This window comes from Bombina bombina, chromosome 7, assembly GCF_027579735.1.
Source record: "Bombina bombina isolate aBomBom1 chromosome 7, aBomBom1.pri, whole genome shotgun sequence".
NCBI classification, from domain to species: Eukaryota; Metazoa; Chordata; class Amphibia; order Anura; family Bombinatoridae; genus Bombina; species Bombina bombina.
The window spans coordinates 39738036-39762272 of NC_069505.1; the positions used below are offsets into that span (position 1 = coordinate 39738036).

The 24237-nt window shown below is 40.2% G+C and overlaps 1 protein-coding gene across 3 annotated transcripts in view; it reads left to right on the forward strand.

Moving 5' to 3' along the window:
- Nucleotides 1-21389, forward strand: part of DNAJC4 (DnaJ heat shock protein family (Hsp40) member C4) — a 38966-nt gene extending 17577 nt beyond the window's left edge. For 2 of the 3 annotated variants that reach the window (XM_053720056.1, XM_053720055.1), the window contains exons 6-7: nucleotides 2384-2470; nucleotides 18978-21389. In XM_053720056.1, coding sequence (XP_053576031.1) covers nucleotides 2384-2470; nucleotides 18978-19080 — 190 coding nt within the window. In that variant the 3' untranslated portion in view covers nucleotides 19081-21389. Of the gene's footprint in view, nucleotides 1-2383; nucleotides 2471-3181; nucleotides 3800-18977 lie in introns of those variants that run through there. The other variant, XM_053720057.1, reaches the window with a different exon arrangement.
- Nucleotides 21390-24237: the final 2848 nt, after the last annotated feature.

Consider the following 24237-nt stretch of genomic DNA (forward strand, 5'->3'; position numbering starts at 1 on the left):
GCTAGAAGTACGTTTTTTTGCGCACGCGAGGCAGTGAGTGTATTACAAGTTGAAAATAAAATGAATTTGCTCGCACACTATCCCGAGGCGCACAAAAAGTCTGATATATCGACCACGTTAATGTATTCCCCCATAGAAGTCAATGGAGCGTGAAAAATGGAAAAAACCTAACACCCTACTCATAAATATAATTTTACATGTTTTCATCTACTTGCAAAGGGTTCCAATGCACTTATCTATACTATAATCGCGTTTGTAACGCGTCCGTCGGTGTCGCCAGTTGTACACGCATCCTCAAAGGAATGTTGGCTGCGCAAGGCAGCCAAAAGAAGTTGGATTCTTTTACCACCCTGCCATTTTCGGGAATCCACCTGGATGCAGCGTAGGCAACCCGAAGCCTTAAAAAATAAATTTAAAAAAACCCGCAACCACCAGCACAAAATATCGAAAAAACACGTAACCGTCCACAAGAAATAAACAAAAACATGTAACCGCCTGCACGAAGTATAACAAAAAAAATCCTAACCTCCCGCACAAAGTATTAACAAACACCTAGACCGCAAACCCCCACATCGCAAAAAACCTAATTAACCCCTAAACCGCCAACTCCCAACATTGCAATAAACCTAATTAACCTATTAACCCCTAAACCGCCAAATCCCCACATCACAATAAACCTAATTAACCTATTAATTCCTAAATCGCCAACTCCCCCACAACGCAAATATCTCATTTTAATTACTAAGCCCCCTAACCTAACACCCCCTAAATTAACCCCAATACTAAGTTACACTTAAATAAAACCTAACATTAAATTACAAAAAAAAATAATCTAAAATTAAAGAAAAAAAATAAAATTATCAAAAATAAAAAAAATTAAACCTAATCCCTTTAAATTTAAAAAGCCCCCCCAAAATAGAAACACCCCTTAAACTAAACTACCAATAGCCCTTATAGGGGCATTTTGTAGGGCATTGCCCTAAGTTAAACAGCTCTCTTACATTTAAAAATTACTAAATCTCCCCTAACAGTTAAACCCCCCACCGACCAAACCCCCCAAAATAAAAAAAACTAACACTAAAAAACCTAAAGTACCCATTGCCCCTAAAGGGGCATTTGTATGGTCATTGCCCATAAAAGGGCAATCGGCTCTTTTCCAGCCCATTAAATCCCTAATCTTAAAAATAACCGCCCCCTCCCAAAAAAAAATAAAAAATAAAATCCTAACACTAAGCCCCAAATAGGTACTAACCGTTTCTGAAGTCTGGCGGAGACGGTCTTCTTTCAGACAGCGCCATCATCTTCTATCTTCATCCGGAGCGAAGGCGATGCGGAGGTGGCTGGCTTCCCTGATGTGTGGATCCTCAGCAGCAGTCCTCAACAGTGGTGGTCCTCAATGGAGGCGGCTATCCTCAGCGGCATGGAGGCTCCTCTTCATGCGATTGTCCGTTGCACACTAAAGATTGAATGCAAGGTACCTGATATTTATTGCGGTACCTTGCATTCACTCCTTAGTGTACGACGGACAACGGATGAAGAGGAGCTTCCATGCCGCCGAGAACCGCCGCTGAGGATCCACGCGTCGGAGAAGATAGCTTCGCACCTCTGCACCGCCGCTGAGGATCCACGCGTTGGGGAAGACAGCTTCGCACCTCTGCAGCGCCGGTGAGGACCGCCGCTGAGGATCCACAGCTCCGCACCTCCGCTCTGCGCCGACTTTGCTCCGGATAAAGATAGAAGATGATGGAGCCACCTGGAAGAAGACCTACTCCGCGGGCTTCAGGAATGGTGAGTACCTATTTGGGGCTTAGTGTCAGGATTTTATTTTTATTTGGTGTGGGGGGGATTTTTAAGATTAGGGATTTAATGGGCTGGAAAAGAGCTGATTGCTCTTTTAAGGGAAGTAAAAGCTGAATGCTCTTTTAAGGGCACTGCCTATACAAATGCCCCTTTAGGGGCAATGGGTAGTTTAGTTTTTTTTTATTTTGGGGGGTTTGGTGGGTGGGGGTTTTTACTGTTAGGGTGTAATTGGTAATTTGTTTAGGTAAAATAGCTGTTTAACTTAGGGCAATGCCCTACAAAAGCCCTGTTAAGGCTATTGGTAGTTTAGTATTAGCTTAGGGGGTGTTTTTGTTTTGGGGGGGATTTTTTATTTTTTATAGGGGTATTAGTTTAGGTTTAACTTTTTTATTTTGGATAGCTTTGTTTATTTTTTTCTGTAATTTTACATTTTTTATTTTTGGTGTTGTAGTTTTTTTTTAAATAGACTGCCCTCTTGGCAGGTTTATCGCCTAGTGTGTGTGTGTGTATATATATATATATCTATATAAGTACATGCCTATACTTTTAGCACATTATAGAGCAAAACTTTTTTTTTTTGCAGAACATTAAGAGACATTCATCAAGGCTTTATGGAAGAACAAAATCAACGAATCCTTAAGATATATAATGAGGCAAAGGAAAGAGCCAGGTGAGAGAACTTCATTCTTAAATAAGATTTGTTAAAATTAGACTGCAGAGTATTTGATTAACCCCTTAAGGACCAAGGCCGTACAGTGTACATCCTACAAAAAAATGTCACTTAATGACCAAGGACGTACCGCTTTCATGTTATTGCAGTGATGCCTCAATATTGAGGCATCCTGCAATAACATTTTTAAAGCATCCGATGCGGGTGTGCGTGCGCGCATACGGCCATCAATGATCAGCCAAAGGAGGGAGAGGGGAAAGGAAAAGGGTGAGGGAGGGGGGAAAAATAGTTTGGAAAGGGATCGGGGAGGGGGGAAGCTACACTACAGAAAATAGGGGGTATATATTTTTTTACAAAAAAAAGGGCAAATTTGCTAGTAAACTGGGTACTGGCAGACAGCTGCCAGTTCCTAAGATGGCGGCCAATAGGTTGAGGGGGGAGGCTGAGAGATCTGTTTGGGGGGGATCAGGGAGGTTGGGGGGTAATGGGGGATCGTACACTTATAATATATATATATATATATATATATATATATATATATAATATCTTTAAAACAAAAACAAAGCACCTTTATTTTTATACTGGCGGACTTTCTGCCAGTACTTAAAGGGCCACTAAACCCAACATCTTTCTTTCATGATTCAGATAAAACATACAAATTTAAACAACATTACAATTTACGCCTATTATTTATTTTGCTTAATTTTTTAGATATCCTTATTTGAAGAAAAAGCAATGCACATGGGTGAGCCAATCACATGAGGCTTTGATGTGCAGCAACCAATCAGCAGCTACTGAGCATATCTATATATGATTTTCAGCAAAGAATATCAAGAGAATAAAACAAATTAGATAATAGAAGTAAATTAGAAAGATGTTTAAAATTGCATTCTCTTTCTAAATCATGAAAGAAAAAATGTGGGTTTCATGTCCCTTTAAGATGGTAGTGACAATTGTGGGATGGGGGAGGGAAGGGAGCTGTTTGAGGGGGGTCACGGAGGAATCAGGGGGTGGGATGTGTCAGGTTTGAGGCTGATCTCTACACTAAAGCTAAAATTAACCCTACAAGCTACCTAGTTAACCCCTACACTCCTGGGCATAATACACGTGTGGTGCGCAGCGGCCTTCTAATTACCAAAAAGCAATGCCAAAGCCATATATGTCTGCTATTTCTGAACAAAGGGGATCCCAGAGAAGCATTTACATTTTGTGCCATAATTGCATAAGCTGTTAGTAAATAATTTCAGTAAGAAACTTAAAGGATTACTTTCTGTTATATTTTTTAAGCTAAACAACTAACATATTAAAGTTAATAAACATTAATTAAAACCTACTGACCTATATTTTCTCCAAAACGAAGTTTCATAACGTTCTAAAAGTTATATCTTTTATTCGCCGATGATGTCACGTTATCCTGCCCACTATTTTCAGCACTGTGTGTTCAAAATACTTAAACCAATAACTTTGTGTTTAAAGCGCCATTTTGAAACCTAGGTATTGTAAACGGATTGGTACAGAGCAAAGGATACCCACGGAGTGGGTTTGGAAAACAATAAAATTTGCAGACAAGATTTCTGATATACGGTAGAGATATGTTAATGAAATGCTATTGATAAAAAGCGTATTTGGGGTAGTTAGTTAGTAACAGGCATAGAAAATATTTACTTACAGTGGCCCTTTAAAGTTTGTGAAAAAGTGAATGATTTTTTTTATTTGATCGCATTTGGCGGTGAAATGGTAGCATGAAATATACCAAAATGGACCTAGATCAATACTTTGGGATGTCTACTAAAATAAAATATAAACATGTAAAGCGTTATTCAGGGATTCCTGACAGATATCAGTGTTCCAATGTAACTAGCGCTAATTTTGAAAAAAAAAATGGTTTGGAAATAGCAAAGTGCTACTTGTACTTATTGCCCTATAACTTACAAAAAAAGCAAAGAACATGTAAACATTGGGTATTTCTAAACTCAAGACAAAATTTAGAAACTATTTAGCATGGGTGTTTTTTGGTGGTTGTAGATTTGTAAAAGATTTTGGGGGTCAAAATTAGAAAAAGTGTGTTTTTTTTCCATTTTTTTCATCATATTTTATAATTTTTTTTATAGTAAATTATAAGATATGATGAAAATAATGGTATCTTTAGAAAGTCAATTTGATGGCGAGAAAAACGGTATATAATATGTGTGGGTACAGTAAATGAGTAAGAGGAAAATTACAGCTAAACACAAACACTGCAGAAATGTAAACATAGCCCTCTTCCCAAATGGTCAACAAATGGAAAAGTGCTCTGGTCACTAAGGCCTAGATTTAGAGTTTTGCGGCCAAAGGGGTGCGTTAGCTACGCGGGCTTTTTTCTGGCCGCACCTTTTAAAAACCGCTGGTATTTAGAGTTTACAGAATGGCTGGGTTTTCAGTGCGTTAGGCTCCAAAAAGGGAGCGTAGAGCATAATTTAACGCCACTGCAACTCTCGATACCAACGGTGCTTACGGACGCGGCCAGCTTCAAAAACGTGCTCGTGCACGATTCCCCCATAGGAAACAATGGGGCTGTTTGAGCTGAAAAAAAAACCTAACACCTGCAAAAAAGCAGCGTTCAGCTCCTAACGCAGCCCCATTGTTTTCTATGGGGAAACACTTCCTACGTCTGCACCTAACACTCTAACATGTACCCCAAGTCTAAACACCCCTAACCTTACACTTATTAACCCCTAATCTGCTGACCCCCGCTATCGCTGACCCCTGCATATTATTATTAACCCCTAATCTGCCGCTCTGTACACCACCGCCACCTACATTATAGCTATGTACCCCTAATCTGCCGCCCCCAACGTCGCCTCCACCTAACTACACTTATTAACCCCTAATCTGCCGACCGGACCGCGCCGCTATTATAATAAAGTTATTAACCCCTAATCCGCCTCACTCCCGCCTCAATAACCCTATAATAAATAGTATTAATTCCTAATCTGCCCTCCCTAACATCACCGACACCTAACTTCAAGTATTAACCCCTAAACTGCTGACCGGACCTCGCCGCTACTCTAATAAATTTATTAACCCCTAAAGCTAATTCTAACCCTAACCCTAACACCCCCTAAGTTAAATATAATTTTATTCTAACGAAATAAATTAACTCTTATTAAATAACTTATTCCTATTTAAAGCTAAATACTTACCTGTAAAATAAACCCTAATATAGCTACAATATAAATTATAATTATATTGTAGCTATTTTAGGATTAATATTTATTTTACAGGCAACTTTGTAATTATTTTAACCAGGTACAATAGCTATAAAATAGTTAATGAGGGGGGCGGAGCCAGCTTTACAGATGGACGGTCGCATTTAGCAGCAGCTCCGGCTGTATTCTATATAAAATATATTTCTAGCGATCGTCCAAACTTATTTTTATAGATACTTTTGAAGCTCAGAAAGCACGTTTGTTCCCGATCAACTACCCTTACAAGGAGAAACTCCATACAGACAGATCCTTACTACCCTGACACGGGTAATATCGACAACAGGCTCCTGAGCAGCCATCTTGCGGCCTAGGCAATACACATAGAGAGAGGTGAGACGGGCCAGAAGCTACTATTTTAATCCCTTGCTGGAAGCCTACCACCCTGTCTACGTATGGAGGCGGCAGAGTGTATTTTGGAGGAAATGCATAACCTGATTGATGGGTGCAGAGAGATGTTTGAACACTTCCTATCCATGCCGCCTCAACAGACCGCAACAGAGGTTGCAGCATGCGCTGCCCATTTACTCACTCCCGCAACTGCTTCGAGGAAGGTGGGCGCCCTGAGGACCAAGCACTCACCACTAGCTTATCACCAGTTGCGGAGCGCCTCGGAAGCAAAGCAGATCACGGATATGGCCCGCGGAAAAAAGCCGGGCGCTGCTGACAAACCTAGCGTAGCGGTTCACTCAAAGCTCAACATACCTCACATCATTGCAGCAGAACTTAGTATCCTGGTGAGAAATCAGGCTTTCTGCGCTATGGTCTGCAGTGGCTCTTGTATTCAGCCATGTGAGGACCGGGCTAGTGGGGCATCATCTCTAAATGCCTTAATAGCGGAGGCGGGCTACCTAGAAAGCAGAAGCGATAACTTGGCATGCTTAGCTGAGAGGCTCCTCATCCCACTGGTCCGCCAAAAACAAGGTATAGGGTAAACACCCTGAAGTTCTTGCCATGCCCGCTGCTGTGGACAGGTCGCAAGTGAACCGCTGGTCACTTAATCTGACGCCTATGTGGACTAAACTTTACCGCTAAGGACAACACTCCGGATGATTCCTGGTTCTATAGCTAACTTAAAGTCTATACTAAGACCTGGACTCAGACGTTCTAAAGTTCATTACAAGTTTGTTTATGCTTATGCTCCATGGCAGTTATCTTAAACATTAATGCAGGATTTAGTATATGCTTATTAGGCCTACTAGTGAGATTGAACAAGACAACTGACACTCCTTATAGTTATATTAACTAGATTTAATAGTTTTGGTAGAGACCAATCTTAGTCTTGATGCCCTAGCACACTACTGATACCTCCAATCTTGTGTTATTTAGACAAAATACATTAATCTATGCATTGTCCTACACCTTTCCATAGTTAGTTACTTAAACATAGAGATTTACAGACAATATTATATCCCATAATAACAATGTGTTTCTAATCGTTTGAACTGAGCTAATATTACGGTAACTATCATATAGTGGCTGTTCATTCTAGCATATATATTATGTTCCTGTGAATTAGGCCACGAGGCTTAGACCTTAAACATACTGTGTGTCTGTTTTCATACATAGTGAGATATTCTATATTAATATACACAGGAGAGAAATCACTGTTTAACTTTTGACTGCTAATGTTTAAATATATTTTATTCTCAAAGTGTTCAATTTAGGGCAATGCCTCAACATAATTATGCTTAGATATCTGTGGATCAGGAGTCTTGCATGGTTTAGCTTCATGTATTTTCTATGACTGATACATTATCTTGTTGTTGCCCCACACCTGTTTTTTAAGTTCCACAATATGAGAAAAACAACAATGCCTCAGAACCCAAGAACAGATTGGTCACCTAACCATATCTACAGCCGTTGAGCTGCAAATAGGATTATACTAAATATCCCACCCCTGTGGTTCACAAGCAGTAACCCCTAGTATCACAATGTTTAGTGTAGCATGTTGCATTTAAACTTCACAGTATGTGATGCATGTTTTCCCCTTTGGTTATTGGGTATTTATCTAATGGTAAGACATACTTGTGCTGGGTATAGGGCCCATACCCGGCCAGTAGAGTTAACTATGTTACACCATATCTAGACATGGACACACTAATACCCTGTTTGCTTTAATAATCTAAATACTACCGCATCCTGCTGATACATTGAGCTCTGTTCTATTACGTTCTGGCTAACAATCCCCTGCTGGGAGACTGATTTATGTGAACTCCAGTGCCAAGCAAAAATGTCCATTTCTCAACTAGCCCTTCCTTGAAGGTCCTTGGCTGGCACCTACTGAGGTCCTTGATTCCCATAGTTAAGCCCAACTTGTTCCGTCAGGCTTTAGATATATCCCCCTGCTACAAGTGGTCTCCTTTGCCTTATTTTGACACATAAAGTTGGCTTTACCTTACAGTTTGGGATATTTGTCTAGTGTAGGCTGGTCCTGCACACTTGTTGTTCATGCCGCCTGTCATGTTTACACATAACCTCCTCCCCCCGCACCCCATAATGTACCTCCTAGTTCAGGAGTGCTAACTATGCGGCTTATCTACCCTATGCCGCACTTCTATTAATTCTAATACTACCCACAAATAGAGTTAAAGAATACTACCTACAAATAGAGTTAAAGTTTTTGAACCCAAACTTATTGTTTCTTACTACACTATATTCTCCTAAATGCAACATACCCACATATTATATAATAACATCTATCTATAATACTTATAACTCTACCTATAACCAATATAAAAAATGAAAAATGAGGTTGGTTTGAGGCCCAAAAGTGGTCTCTCTTATTTTATATTAGCCTTCGGTAGTTGTTTTATTTTGCTTATGCTTGAGGTCCTGGAGAGGCCTCTGGAGTTCATTAGAAGGTTCACGTTTAAATTGGCAAATCACATCTGTAATCTAGTGTTGGTCACTAATGCTTGTTCTCCCTCCTAGATCGTCTGTATACACTCAACATTGTAATGTATTTGGCATGCTTTGTAATGACTACCTGTGCATACTGTATTTTCTTCTTTTATTGTGATTTGCTTTTTGAAACCTCAATAAAAAAAATAAAAAAAAAAAAAAAATAAAAAAAAATAGTTAATAACTATTTAATAGTTACCTAGTTAAAATAATTACAAAATTACCTGTAAAATAAATCCTAACCTAAGTTAAAATTAAACCTAACACTACACTATCAATAAATAAATTAAATAAAATACCTACAATTATCTACAATTAAACCTAACACTACACTATCAATAAATAAATTAAATACAATTCCTACAAATAAATACAATTAAATAAACTAACTAAAGTACAAAAAATAAAAAAGAACTAAGTTACAAAAAATAAGAAAAATATTTACAAACATTAGAAATAAATTACAACAATTTTAAACTAATTACACCTACTTTAAGCCCCTTAATAAAATAACAAAGACCCCCAAAATAAAAAATGCCCTACCCTATTCTAAATTACAAAAGTTCAAAGCTCTTTTACCTTACCAGCCCTTAAAAGGGCCCTTTGCGGGGGCATGCCCCAAAGAATTCAGCTCTTTTGCCTGTAAAAAAAAACATACAATACCCCCCCCCCAACATTACAACCCACCCCCCACAAACCCCTAATCTAACCCAAACCCCCCCTTAAATAAACCTAACACTAAGCCCCTGAAGATCTTCCTACCTTGTGTTCACCTCGCCGGGTTCACCGATCGGTCCAGAAGAGGGTCCGAAGTCTTGATCCAAGCCCAAGCGGGGGGCTGAAGAGTGACGTCCATCCTCGGGCTGAAGTCTGGATCCAAGCGGCGGCTGAAGAAATCCATCATCGGGATGAAGTCGGAAGTCCATCATCGGGATGAAGTCTTCTATCAAGCCGCATCTTCAATCTTCTTTCTTCCGGAGCGGAGCGGAGCCATCTTCTTCCCAGCGGACGCGGATCCAACCTCTTCAAGCGACGCCTACTAGCCGAATGACGGTTCCTTTAAGGGACGTCATCCAAGATGGCGTCCCTCAAATTCCGATTGGCTGATAGGATTCTATCAGCCAATCGGAATTAAGGTAGGAAAATTCTGATTGGCTGATTCCATCAGCCAATCAGATTGAGCTCGCATTCTATTGGCTGTTCCGCAAAGGGCCCTTTTAAGGGCTGGTAAGGTAAAAGAGCTTTGAACTTTTGTAATTTAGAATAGGGTAGGGCATTTTTTTATTTTGGGGGTCTTTGTTATTTTATTAGGGGGCTTAGAGTAAGTGTAATTAGTTTAAAATTGTTGTAATTTATTTCTAATGTTTGTAAATATTTTTTTATTTTTTGTAACTTAGTTCTTTTTTATTTTTTGTACTTTAGTTAGTTTATTTAATTGTATTTATTTGTAGGAATTGTATTTAATTTATTTATTGATAGTGTAGTGTTAGGTATAATTGTAGGTATTTTATTTAATTAATTTATTGATAGTGTAGTGTTAGGTTTAATTGTAACTTAGGTTAGGATTTATTTTACAGGTAATTTTGTAGGTAACTATTAAATAGTTATTAACTATTTAATAGCTATTGTACCTGGTTAAAATAATTACAAAGTTGCCTGTAAAATAAATATTAATCCTAAAATAGCTACAATATAATTATAATTTATATTGTAGCTATATTAGGGTTTATTTTACAGGTAAGTATTTAGCTTTAAATAGGAATAAGTTATTTAATAAGAGTTAATTTATTTCGTTAGAATAAAATTATATTTAACTTAGGGGGGGGTTAGGGTTAGAATTAGCTTTAGGGGTTAAAAATTTTATTAGAGTAGCGGCGAGCTCCGATCGGCAGATTAGGGGTTAATACTTGAAGTTAGGTGTCGGCGATGTTAGGGAGGGCAGATTAGGGGTTAATACTATTTATTATAGGGTTATTGAGGCGGGAGTGAGGCGGATTAGGGGTTAATAACTTTATTATAGTAGTGGCGCAGTCCGGTCGGCAGATTAGGGGTTAATAAGTGGAAGCGACGTTGTGGGGGGCAGATTAGGGGTTAATAAATATTATGTAGGTGTCGGCGGTGTTAGGGGCAGCAGATTAGGGGTACATAAGTTTTATGTAGCTTGCGGCGGCATGCGGACGGCAGATAAGGGGTTAAAAATTTTTAATAGAGTGGCGGCGATGTGGGGGGACCTCGGTTTAGGGGTACATAGGTAGTTTATGGGTGTTAGTGTACTTTAGAGCACAGTAGTTAAGAGCTTTATAAACCGGCGTTAGCCCAGAAAGCTCTTAACTACTGACTTTTTTCTGCGGCTGGAGTTTGGTCGTTAGATTTCTAACGCTCACTCCAGCCACGACTCTAAATACCGGCGTTAAAAAGATCCCATTGAAAAGATAGGATACGCAATTGACGTAAGGGGATCTGCGGTATGGAAAAGTCGCGGCTGGAAAGTGAGCGTTAGACCCTTTAATGACGGACTCCAAATACCAGAGGGCGGTAAAAACCAGCGTTAGGAGCCTCTAACGCTGGTTTTCACGGCTACCGCCCAACTCTAAATCTAGTCCTAAGGGATTAATGGAATTTAAGTTTAGTGGTGTGCCTCAGGGGTCAGTTCTTGGGTCCGATTTGTTTTAAAGGGCATTTCAGCCAAATTACTTTTCCAAACACTTAATTGGAATTGTGATGGTCGTATTTTAGTTGTCTACAACTTTCCTAGTTTAAAAGTATGATTGGAGCTATATTTGTTAAACTTTTCATTAAACCAGAATATTAGAATTTTTATAATATGTAAACTGAGGATGCTCAAAACCTTTGATATTGTGAAATAGACGTGAAGAACCAAGATGTTCCATATGAAGCAGGCCAATAGGTGGTTTAAAACTCCAAAAGTCATGTGAAAGGCTGCTAGAAATTTGTTTTTAATGACTGTTAATGGTTTTCAAACCTGTTCTCAGGCCTCCCCAACAGGCCAGGTTTTCAGAATTACCTTGGATGAGAACAGGTAAAATAACCATGTTTACTAATCAGCTGATTAGATCACCTGTGCCCCAGTTCAGACATTCACAAAATGTGGCCTGTTAGCAAGGTCTGAGGACAGGTTTGAAAACCAGTGATATTAATACCAGTGAGTAATATTGGAGTTTATCTGGTTCAGAGCTACTCAAAAAGACAATAACTGTGTTTTCAAATTAACTGGAATTGTGTCCGATTTGAAAAGTCTGACAAAAAACTTTCTATAGCTCTTCTAATAGATTGGCAAAGAGTCTATAGACCACCTCCTTACAGTCCGGTCATGTCCTCTTTAAATGCTACAGTTGAATGGTTTTACAATTAGGGAAGACAAAAACACGATAGACTGTTATTGTGTAGACCGTTGTCAATGTTGACTTGTTTTAAAATGTTTCTTCAAAATGTATGTTCTAGTTCTCTTTAAGACTTCTTGATAATTGTTGCAATTTAATGGGTGTCTTACACTTGAAAACAACTGGACATAGAAGAACCTCAGCAGCATTTCATCATATTTAACTTCTTTATTAAATTCCTCTCTAGGATCTAGTAGGGCACATGGTCTTCAAATCACCTACTGTCCTCTGTTTAGCTTTAGGTTTGCCTACTGGGTTTCTGGGTTGTACGTGACTAAATTATGTCATCTTCTTCCATAACTTCCATGACATTGAAGATCTAAATGATAATTGGAGGTTTATGGTCTCATAGAGAGCCCCTTTTGTTGCATCCTTTCTAGATCCCAAAGAATGTGACTATAAAAGGGAGTGCATGGAGTGGGGTGGTGAAACGTTCGGAGTACTCGGGTGACCGTTTTTTAAGTTTAAGAGCACATGCACATTAAAAAACTATTACAATAAATGTTATTTTATTACCCCAGATATCATCAGAGAAACCTCCAGAGGTGGAGGCATAAAATATAGTGAAGATGGAGGAATTACAGTGCATGCTATATATGTTTGATGTGGTGACTCCACACTCTGAGGGGATTTATGATCATACATGGGGCTTTACCCACAGCCGCTTGGGTCATATCCATTTCACCCGGGAAATCCTAGGATTACCCAATATCTGACTTTACCTATAATATATATATATATATATATACAAGTCCTAAAGCCCGTTCACATGGGCCATATTTTGCAGTACATTGGTCCCACCCCTTGCTCTCTCTTCCTCCCCCTCTCTTTTGCTCTCTCTCTCCCTCCCCCTCTCTTTTGCTCTCTCTCTCCCTCCCCCTCTCTTTTGCTCTCTCTCTTCCTCCCCCTCTCTTTTGCTCTCTTTCCCCCTCTCTTTTGCTCTCTCCCCCTCTCTCTTTCTCTCTCCCCCCCTCTCTTTTGCTCTCTCTCCCCTCTCTTTTGCTCTCTCTCCCCTCTCTTTTGCTCTCTCTCCCCTCTCTTTTGCTCTCTCTCCCCTCTCTTTTGCTCTCTTTCCCCCTCTCTTTTGCTCTCTTTCCCCCTCTCTTTTGCTCTCTCTCTCTCCCCCTCTCTTTTGCTCTCTCTCCCCCTCTCTTTTGCTCTCTCTCCAAACTTTCTTTTGCTCTCTCTCCCCCCTTTCTTTTGCTCTCTCTCCCCCCTCTCTTTTGCTCTCTCTCCCCCCTCTCTTTTGCTCTCTCTCCCCCCTCTCTTTGGCTCTCTCTCCCCCCTCTCTTTTGCTCTCTCTCCCCCCTCTCTTTTGCTCTCTCTCCCCCCTCTCTTTTGCTCTCTCCCCCCTCTCTTTTGCTCTCTCTCTCTCCCCCACTCTCTTTTGCTCTCTCTCTCTCCCCCCTCTCTCTTTTGCTCTCTCTCTCCCCCCTCTCTCTTTTGCTCTTTCTCTACCCCTCTCTCTTTTGCTCTTTCTCTCCCCCCTCTCTTTTGCGCTCTCTCTCCCTCTCTTTTGCGCTCTCTTTCTCCTCTCTCTTTTTTGCTCACTCTCTCCCCCTCTCTTTTGCACTCTCTCCCCCTTTCTTTTGCACGCTCTCTCTCCCCCTCTCTTTTGCGCTCTCTCCCCTCTCTTTTGCGCTCTCTCTCTCCCCCCACTTTTGCTCTCTCTTCCCCTCTCTTTTGCTCTCTCCCCCCTCTCTTTTGCGCTCTCTCCCCTCTCTCTTTTGCGCTCTCTCCCCTCTCTCTTTTGCTCTCTTTCTTCCCCTCTCTCTTTTGCTCTCTTTCTTCCCCTCTCTCTTTTGCTCTCTTTCTTCCCCTCTCTCTTTTGCTCTCTTTCTTCCCCTCTCTCTTTTGCTCTCTCTCTCTCTCTCTCTCTCTCTCTCTCTCTTTCCCCCTCTTATTTTCTCTCTCCCCCTCTCTTTTGCTCTTTCTCTCCCCCTCTCCCCTCTATTTTGCTCTTTCCCCGATATTTTGCTCTCTCCCCCCTCTCTTTTGCTATCTCTTACTCTCTCTTTAGCTCTTTCCCATCTCTTTTGCTCTCTCCCTCTCTCTTTCTATCTCCTTCCCCACTCTCTCTCTCGCGCGCGACTGCGCCCAGCCACGCCCACTTTCGTTCACGGTCACCGTGCCGCAGCAGATCAGGTAGACTCTAAGGCCAGGTGTGTTTGTCCTTGTGCTGTCTCTACTGCTCATGACAACTTCGGACAAACACACTTGGCCTTTTATATTATAGGATATATATATCCAATAAGAAGTAATGCATGTGTGCTTGGGGAGGGTGACAGGTCTTGCTGTCCCTAGACACAAAACTTAAATATTCTACTGACTATAGTTTTTTGTGAAGTTGACTTTTTGGGTTTAGAATTTTACCTCCTTTATAGGAAGTTCCAGTATAGCAAAATTACACCGAAATGATCTGTCTTCTACCAAGATGGATCTCTGTGGGAGCAAGGAGATGACAAACTGATTTATTTAGATGTCCCCCATGGGTGCTTGCAGAGAGGTTTCCTTACCAGGAGAGCTTTGCTGGTTGTACTCATTAGGTGCAGATTATTTTACAAATGGCCGCTCATGTGCGACAACCAATGACTCAGTTGAGTGTTTATACTTGGATATAAAGAGCAGAAGGGCAGAGCTTGGCCGGGAAGGAGTATGGCCGCAGAGTGAGAGAGCTCTGGGGTAGAGCAGACCTCACAAACAAAAAAAAAACATTTTCAGACTGGGAACCCTTCTGCTATTCAGAGCAGAATGCGCTGACGGCTAAGGGAACAATCCGGTACCAGAATAGTGACCGAGCCGCACGCATCAGAGCGCCTAAGGAAAGGCCCACAGAATAAGCCGGCAACTGCCATTTACTAAGCCGCGACGCACAAGCTGCCAAATCAACCGTAAGGCATGATACCCTGTTTACCTAAGACCTGAAAGGGACCCATCTAACCAGAACCCGCCAGTCTGCTGGAAATTAAAGGGGCAGTAAACTTACAAACTAATGTTATATAATTCTGCACATCGCGGCAACACTGTCTAGTCACAGTGTGCCCAGTCAAACCATTAAAATGAATGTAGCTCGATCCTGCTACTAGACCAGAGCAGGAGCGAGCTACATTCATTTTAATGGCGCGACCGGCACGCTGTGACTAGACAGTGTTGCCGTGATGCGCTGTGGAAAAACCAGACCCGCTCAGTAGAGCAAGGAGCGGCGTTCTGGAAAAGGTAGCTTTTACATCAAATTTATCTGCAATACTTTAATGTATAAATCTGCTGGTAAGCTAATGTTATATAATTCTGCAATATGTGCAGAGTTATATAACATTAGTTTGTAAGTTTACTGCCCCTTTAACAGACGGACCCCACCACAGCGCTTGCAGCCGCCATCTTAGAAGCCGAGTGGCGCTGCCTAGAAGCAAAAAAGTATATAGTCCTCTTCTTCAGAGATGAGGAACCACAAAGTGATGCAGGACAAGATTTTACCCTATAAACCATACGAGTAAGTACACCCTGTAGGGAATACACCTATTAAGCACACAATGCACAATGTTCATTTCGTTTGCAGCAGCTGAAGCTATGCATCTTGCTAACAAATCTGTGGGAATAGCAAAGAGGGGATCACACTCCACTATCTAGCATTGCAACATATAACCACACAGCCGCTAGTGGAGCAAATCTACTAACCCTACATAATTATATACCAACTGAAAAGAAGTAGCAGACATTACAAATTACTATAACTATTACAACATGGCAATAAGAAAATCCTGGATAAAGCCTTGAAGCCAATGCCCCTGTCTCTGTCAGTACATTTTTTCAACCACAGGAGATTCTGGCAGGAGATATTACAGACATCCATGGACAGAAAGACAGCATTAAACACTCCACCTCAACCAACATAGCTAATATGGCAGACTATGCTGAACAGTTGAAAGCTGACATTGCAAACTTGGCCAATAAAGCCGACTTTGCCTGAAACTAGCATTTATACGTAAAGAGATAAATGAAATTGGGCAGAGAGTAGAAGAGGTGGAAGATACCCAAGACACAATGAACGAAATGATAAGTAATATCTGCACACAGACCTCCATTTAAGATTCCAAGATAGATATCCTGCAAGATAAACTTGATGACCTTGAAAACAGGAGCGACAAAAACAACCTCAGAGTTAGGGGCAGAGACCATCCAAATATCAGAACTACAAGAATATTAGCAAGGTATATTTCCATTCATCAAAGCAGAACCTATAGAAACGGACAGAGCCTTGAGCGCTGCTCTACCTAATTTACCACCCTGTGATGTCATAATCCGCTTTTTAAAATATAAAAACAAAGAAGAGATACGGCTCAAAGCCCGTCAAACGTCACAAATTCAGTATTTGGATCACACTATACAGATTTTTATGAACTTGTGCCCCATCACGATACAAAAACGAAGAGAAGTTAGGTTCCTCACTAAAGCACTTCAGGAAAAAAATATCAAGTATAGATGGGGTTTTCCTTTTAGCTTAATTGTCAACAAGGAGGCTCTACTCATCTTTACAAGGGGGACTGCACGACTTGGACTCCTTCTCTAAAAGCTTAGGCATGGCCCTGGAAGGAATGCAACCGGAATCTCCCCCAGCAACCTCACTCACCCCATCTATATGACAATCGAAATGTAAAGATCCATTTCTTCAATGGCAAAAGGTTCAGCACAAAAAGCGCAAAAACAGGCTACCTATCCCTATCGCATCACCAGCAAGTCATAGCGAGCAGATAACCTGAAACATTATGCACAGGACTATAACGAGAAGGAAAAAGTCTGGTACAGTATACAATCTGTATTCACAATGATGAACAGTTACAAGATGATTGATCTTACAATTAATTAAAATTAAGGTTTATAGTGCATATAGCGAGAGTTTATTGATGATTAATACTTATCTTGTGCACAGTTATTTGTTAACAATGTCCATATTGTAATGGTTCTACTTCCGTACAGTGACCAGTTTAATCACTGCATTAAGTTATGTTTAAGTTTTATAATTATTCCCTAGATATGTTGTAAAGGTTCCCCCAGTTGGTAAGAGAGAATTCTCTTAAAGATTGTTATATTTTTTATGTTTTTCATGTTTTTTTATTTTTCTTATGTTTACTTTGTTTTATGGTTTAATATGTCACTCACACCGTTCACAAGATCGCATTTAGACAGTCAATACTTTACGAAACTACAGGTTGGAGACAATGGTTTGATATTTTCTGACTTCATTGGTATACATTTCACACTCCTACATAGTAGCATAAATCCATTTCGACCCAGATGAATCCCACCCAAAAGCCAGGACTGGTCCTCTTTACCATTAATGCAAAAGGTTTAAATAACCCAAATAAGCGTAATGTTGCACGGAGGGATTTTAGACATATATGGAATAAAAAAACAGCCAGAATTAACAGGCACATTATGTGCCTCCCAATTAATAAAGGGGGCCTTGGTGTTCCCGACTTGAATAAATACCGGCAGGCCATCTTTTTACAAATACTAGATTGGTTCACTAACTACAATAAGAAAGCATGGGTACACTTGCAGCATGACATAGCAGGCAAATCACATCTTGGGCGGCTTGTGCTGGGGACCTAAAACAAACAAACTAAACCAATCAGGGTACACCTCAATAACACAAGAAACCTATTCTGTCTGGGACCGACTTATATAACATTCCTCATTACTGTCAAGCAGACCCTCACCACTAACCCCGCTCACAGATAATTCTGAATTCCCTCCAGGAACATCCACCATAGGACATTTAGCCAGGAAATCACATAGGGCATTATTAGCACACCACTTAGGTAATGAGCAAAGATGGTACACGAGAGAGGAGATGAAAGAGAAGGGACTTGACTTTTTACAAGACTGGTTCAAACGACATCAATGCCACTCTTACATTCACCGACACCCAGATAGGAGAAACATTATGAGACCCCCTGACACCATTTGAATCCTCGTGCAGTAGCCCCCAACCAATTAAACACTCTCTATCACTAATATATTCTATACTGCAGACTCAAACGCCAGGGCCTACTTTTTATTATATCGAAAGATGGGAGCATAAACTCAACATCATTATCTCTCCCATGGATATGAGTGGGAAATATAACTAAATCCACAATCTCTAGCAGATTGCTAGAAATTAATTACAAAATAATGCATAGGTGGTTACTTCACCCCGAGAGATGCCAGAAGCTATTTAAAAATAAGAGTGATAAATGATGGAGGTGCCACAGCCACCCAGGTTCTATGTCACATATATGGTGGCAATGCCCAGAAAGCAGCCCATTTTGGATTAAAAATTATTGAAGAAACAACAAAAATAATAGGCCCATCAGTCACCAACAGTCTGCTCACATGGTTGTTCAATCTGACCCCAAAAAGCCAAACAAAACTGCTACACATACTGACCAATCGAACTGGAAACGGCTCCTGTTCCTAACCTAGCACAGTGGATAGACCAGTGCAATAAAACAATACATTTAGAAGAATTCCCCTTTATAAAGACTACACGTAAAGATGTCTATGTATAGGTTACCCTATGTGGGAAGCCTACTTATCTGACAAATTCTAAGAGTCAGAAAACACAACTAAATGTACCATTTCCTCCGCGATTTTTTAGTGGAATAATTTAACCAGCTTGTTACAATAGGAGTGTACCTGAAAGCTATGGAATGTAAACTTTTCAGTTATTTTTTCTTTCTGCTTTTTGTTTTGATTGCCATATTTGAGACACAATTGAATGTTAAATCTTAATGCAACTGTGTATTAAAATGTCACAAATGTCAACGTATAATATCAAAATTGTTTAATAAAAATATATATATTAAAAAAAAAAGAGCAAAATGGCTCCCAGATGCCCAAGGTGACATCCCTCATCTCACATCCACGATATTCCTCCTAAACACTCCAGGTAACAAGATTATTTTCTTCTTGTAGGGAGAATGGATTTAGGAAGCAGCAGGAAATTCTACGTCAGAAACACGCAGAATTCACAGCAAAGTATCGCGGGGGGAACGAGGGAAACGAGACTAAGAGATGAGTTACACTATAACGCAGCCAAAGCGGAAGAATATCTACCCTTAAAGGGACACTGTACTGTAAAATATCTTCCCAATGATTTATTTTACCTGATGAAATGTATTAAATTGTTTATAAATCGCTCCTTTTGTCATCAGAAATAGTTGTTGGCTGTTGCAACTGCGACCTATACTATATGAACACGGCAGTATTCTCCTTTAAAAAAAGGTATGTAACCGGGAGGCAGTAGTAGAAATCAACCTCCCAGTGGGAAGCAAGAATGAGAGAGCCCAACCCATTTGAATGGGTGTCCCTGCAGCTGCTTTAAATACAATTAACTTGTATCAGCTGCTTTCCTGGTATATTGTCCTTTTTAATGGGGTCACCGCGGTCGCCTAAAAAACATTTTTACTAAATGGAAAATAATGGGCGTAAGCTATTGAAATCAGTAAAAAAAATAATTAAACTAGTAATGATAAAAGAAAAAAATATTTTAAAAAAAAATCAAGCAGTTAAAGGGACAGTCCACTTGAATTGTTTATTAAAAAGACAGATAATCCCTTTATTACACATTCTCCAGTTTTGCACAACCAACACTTTTATATTAATACACTTTTTACCTCTGTGATTACCTTGTATCTAAGCTTCTGAAGACTGCCCCCTTATTTCAGTGCTATTTACAGACTTACATTTTAGCCAATCAGTGCTGATTCATAAATAACCCCACGGGAGTGAGCACAATGTTATCTATATGGCACACATGAACTAGCGCTGTCTAGCTGTGAAAAAATGTCAAAATGCACTGAGATAAGAGGCATCCTTCAAGGGCTTAGAAATTAGCATATGAGCCTACCTAGGTTTAGCTTTCAACAAAGAATAACAAGAAAACAAAGCAAATTTAATGCTAAAAGTAAATTGGAAAGTCGTTTAAACTTGCACGCCCTATCTGATTCATGAAAGTTTAATTTTGACTAGACTGTCCCTTTAAGGGAAAAACTATTTTACAGTATACTGTCCCTATATGTAAACAGGATACAGTTCTTGTGTGCTTGGTGTCCCTTTGAAGGGACACTGAACCCAAATTTTTTCTTTCGTAATTCAGATAGAGCAGCAATTTTAAGCAACTCCTATTATGAAATGTTCTTCATTCTCTTGGTATCTTTATTTGAAAAGCAATAATGTAAGTTTAGATGCCGGCCCATTTTTGGTGAACAACCTGGGTTGTTCTTGCTGATTGGTGAATGCAGTCACCCACCAATAAACAAGTGCTGTCCATGGTGCTGGACCAAAAATTGCCTGGCTCCTTAGCTTAGATGCCTTCTTTTTCAAATAAAGATAGCAAGAGAACGAAGAAAAATTGATAATAGGAGTAAATAAGAAAGTTGTTTAAATTTGCTTCTCTATCTGAATCATGAAAGTAAAAAAATTTGGTTCAGTGTCCCTTTAAGCGCATACATCATGTCTCTTTAAGAAAGGCTGATTTGCTGAAAAATACAGTAAGTTTCAGACATCAATACTATTTGTTTTTGTAGGCACGTGCATTCGGGTCATTCGCGATGATCTGACGTCAGACGTTCGCAGGATTTGGCTCTTTTCTGATCTTTACTGCTTCACACACTAAGGTCTGTGCAAATCCAAATCTTAGTCTTTTGCACTTTAACAAGAAGGAATCCGGCGCGGAAAAGATCCAAACGCCGTGAGCAGCCGCCATCTTCAGCATTCGGATCATGACATCAGAACGCATGTCTTTTTATTCATTTTGCAATACAGAGATTTGCTTAAAATAATAATGTTAAATAAACCATTGTTAAAGGGGCATTAAAGTAAAAATTCAGATAGAGCAGCCATTTTTAAGACTTTTTTTTATTATGATCTAATTTGCTTTGTTCTCTTGGTATCTTTAGTTTAAAAACATACTTAGGTAGGCTCAGGAGCAGCAATGCAGTACTGTGAGCTATCTGCTGATTGGTGGCTGCACATATATGCCTCTTGTCATTGGCTCACCCATTGTATTAAGCTAGCTCCCAGTAGTGCAGTGCTGCTCTGTAGGTGATAACTATGTGTTTAACTCCATTTGCAAGAGATAAATACATAGTTATATAAAAGCAACAAGTACATAATCTAACACAGCATTTTCTTTTTGCTGTTTTATGTCCCTTTAAAGACTGCAGTGCCTTTTATTTAGTCTCTGGGTTTTATGAACATTTTATATAAGTAGAAGACTGAGATGGCCACTAGGGGGCAGCAAAACTTGCACCTACCTCAGCGCATGTATCTATATTTTTGCTGGATTTCCAATACTATTCTGTCAATAAAATCTTACCAGTAAAACAGGCTTCTTTCTATTTCTTATGTTTTATTATGCAAATATGCAATTAGGTTCTGTTCTATTAACAATAAAATAATTATATTCTTCACCAAAGACATTTAATAGGGGTGTGCAATTGTACTGCACATCATAATGCATATTTTCCCTCATATATTAAAGGGACATTAAACATGAAATAAATGCTGGTCTAAACAATGTATGGAAAGCACAGATTAGCCTGAGACTATTCTGCAGATGTATTTTCTAAAATTCTGTTTGTTTAAACATTGAAAATAATTAAAGGGACATAATACCCATATTCTAAATGACTTGAAATTGATACAGAATAACTGTACAAAGCTGACAAGAAATTATCACCTGAGCATCTTTAAAGGAAGATATTTTACCTCAAAATTTCTACAGCTCACAATAGTAAGTGCTTTGTAAGTAGTTATCTTCCAACTGCTGTCAGCTACTTGTTAAAAACAACAGCCAATCAGCTTGATCAGTGCTGATGTCACACTTTGCTTTACTGTGATCTCATGAGATTTCGCTAAAACCTTGTTAGATTACATAGTACAATTCCTTAAACTGGGGAGGGAAATAACATGACTGCGGCACATGTCAGATGAGAGCTCCCTTGCAAGTCCTGGGACAAGCATCCTGATTGGCGGCTTAATGCCCCTTTACAGTTGGGTGTGGCTACTAAGGACATTTTGAGGTAAACTATCTTCCTTTTTTACATAGAGATGTTCAGGTGATATTTTCTGGTCAGTGTTTATAGCTATGCTGCATCACTTTCATGTGCTTTAACATTTGGGTATTATGTCCCTTTGATATAAAGTTTTAGTGCCCATACAAATACATAATAATAATACGTGTTTAATTCCTTCAAAGGGAGCATGTACGGTTTCTACTATAATGGGGTTAATGGTGGTTAGGGGGTTAGTTGCAACTGAGGATTGGGTGGTTATGGGTTAATAGCAGTAGGGGCCTTGGCAATTAGGGGGGTTTATTGTGATGGGGTTTGGTTTATGGTGGTGTAGGGGTTAATAGTGCAATGCATTAGGGGATGTTATTATTTTATATACCACTGCTAGACACTGTGCCAGTGCAATGTACACTCCTGACAATGAAATATAAACCATTTGCAGTACTTGTAATGCTTGTGCAAATATGTATTGCACTGTAAATCCCAGGACCAGGCTCATTTTACTGACCACAAGGCTGAAATTTAAGCCAACATAAAGCTAAAATGAGCAAACTTTAACTTTTTTCAATGCTTGTACAAATTATAATTAAATCATTTTATGTTGAATTATGCAATTAATATATGTTTTGGATAGCTTAACCCCTTCACCCATTTGGATGTATATATACATTGTGTGGTACTTTGCCTATTGTACCGCACGACGTGTATATACATCTGAGCTTCAGAAAGCTCCAGCAGTCTGGACTGTTAAGTTACAGCTGGAGTTCCTGAGCTCCAGGCATCTGCCGCATATGTAACCGGAGCGTGATTGGTGCTCCGGTTCCATATGAGGGCAGATGCCTGATTGTTACAGATGATGACACTGTCTGTGTCACTGTGTGTAACGATCTTCTGCTGGTGCTGGCGGGAGGGGATCCGAGAGGTCGGTGGGCGGCTCAGCATTGGAGAGGGAAGGGGGTGGGAGGGCCCTACACGGCAGAAAAAAATAAATAAAGTGTGAGGGAGGGATGGGGCAGCTACACAACAAAAAAGGGGGTGTCTATCTGGCAATCGCAGGAGGGGGGGCGACTACACTCAGGGCCACCATCAGGGGGTGAAAGGGGTGACTCATGAGGCAAGCAAAACTATTATTAAAAAATTATATTTTGGGGGGGCAGAGTTAGCTTTTGAAACGACAGGACGCATCTTCATGAAGCTCCTCTTTACAGGGCAGCTTTTGACTATTTTTCCCTAAATATATGACACTACGGTGATATGATCCCACGTTTTGGGGCTATACATATTCTGCAACCTAAAGGAGTTGATAAATTGACATTACCCTGCCATGATTTGCTTCAAACTTTCTACAGATATCAGGCATCACGGATACCACTCCTAGGATGGCGGTGATGACCACATGGGGAGCGAAAGTGCGACATACACTTGAACTCTGCTTGCAGAGAATTGAGCAGAACCTAACGGCTGAGATAATTTCTATGTTTGCAAAGGCTGCTTGCGGCAATACCCGTCCAGTGACACATCACACAGATGAGGCGGCCCTTGCAACGCAGCTGGCCTGGTCTGAGGGAATGACCTCACAGGCAGTAGACTCTGATGCCTACATTGGAGCCGATGACTACCGCCAGAGCTATTCAACTTGGAGTACTATACTTGGTCTCTGGGAGACATGCAGAGAGACGACTGAGCTGCCTGATTGAGATGACAACTCTCTGGTGGTCCGAGAACGAACCGGAAGGGAGCTACATAAGCCTTGGGGAGCTGCTGATTCAACCTACCAAAGCCAGGTTCTCACAGAGCTCAAGTGGCATTGGGAATCCTCCTTCAACTCTCCATATTAACACATTATTGGCGGAAGCTGTGGATCCCATATATTTGAGAGGGTGGCAGCAAATAGAGGACGGCAAAGGGAAGTTCTCAAACATAATACACGACCCTGCACGATTGGAGATTTCACAACCACTAACCTGCTCATTTTATAATAGCCCCCAGCGAGGACGCTCAGGTGTTGGATAGAGTTAAGGAAAAATGGCATCCCACGCCAACCATCTTTGCTGTGGCCTATATTACACAGTAACTCAGACTTTAAGGTGACTATAACGCTGGAATCAGTTTGTTGAATTCTGTTACAGACACAGGACTATATTATAGAGACTGTTGAG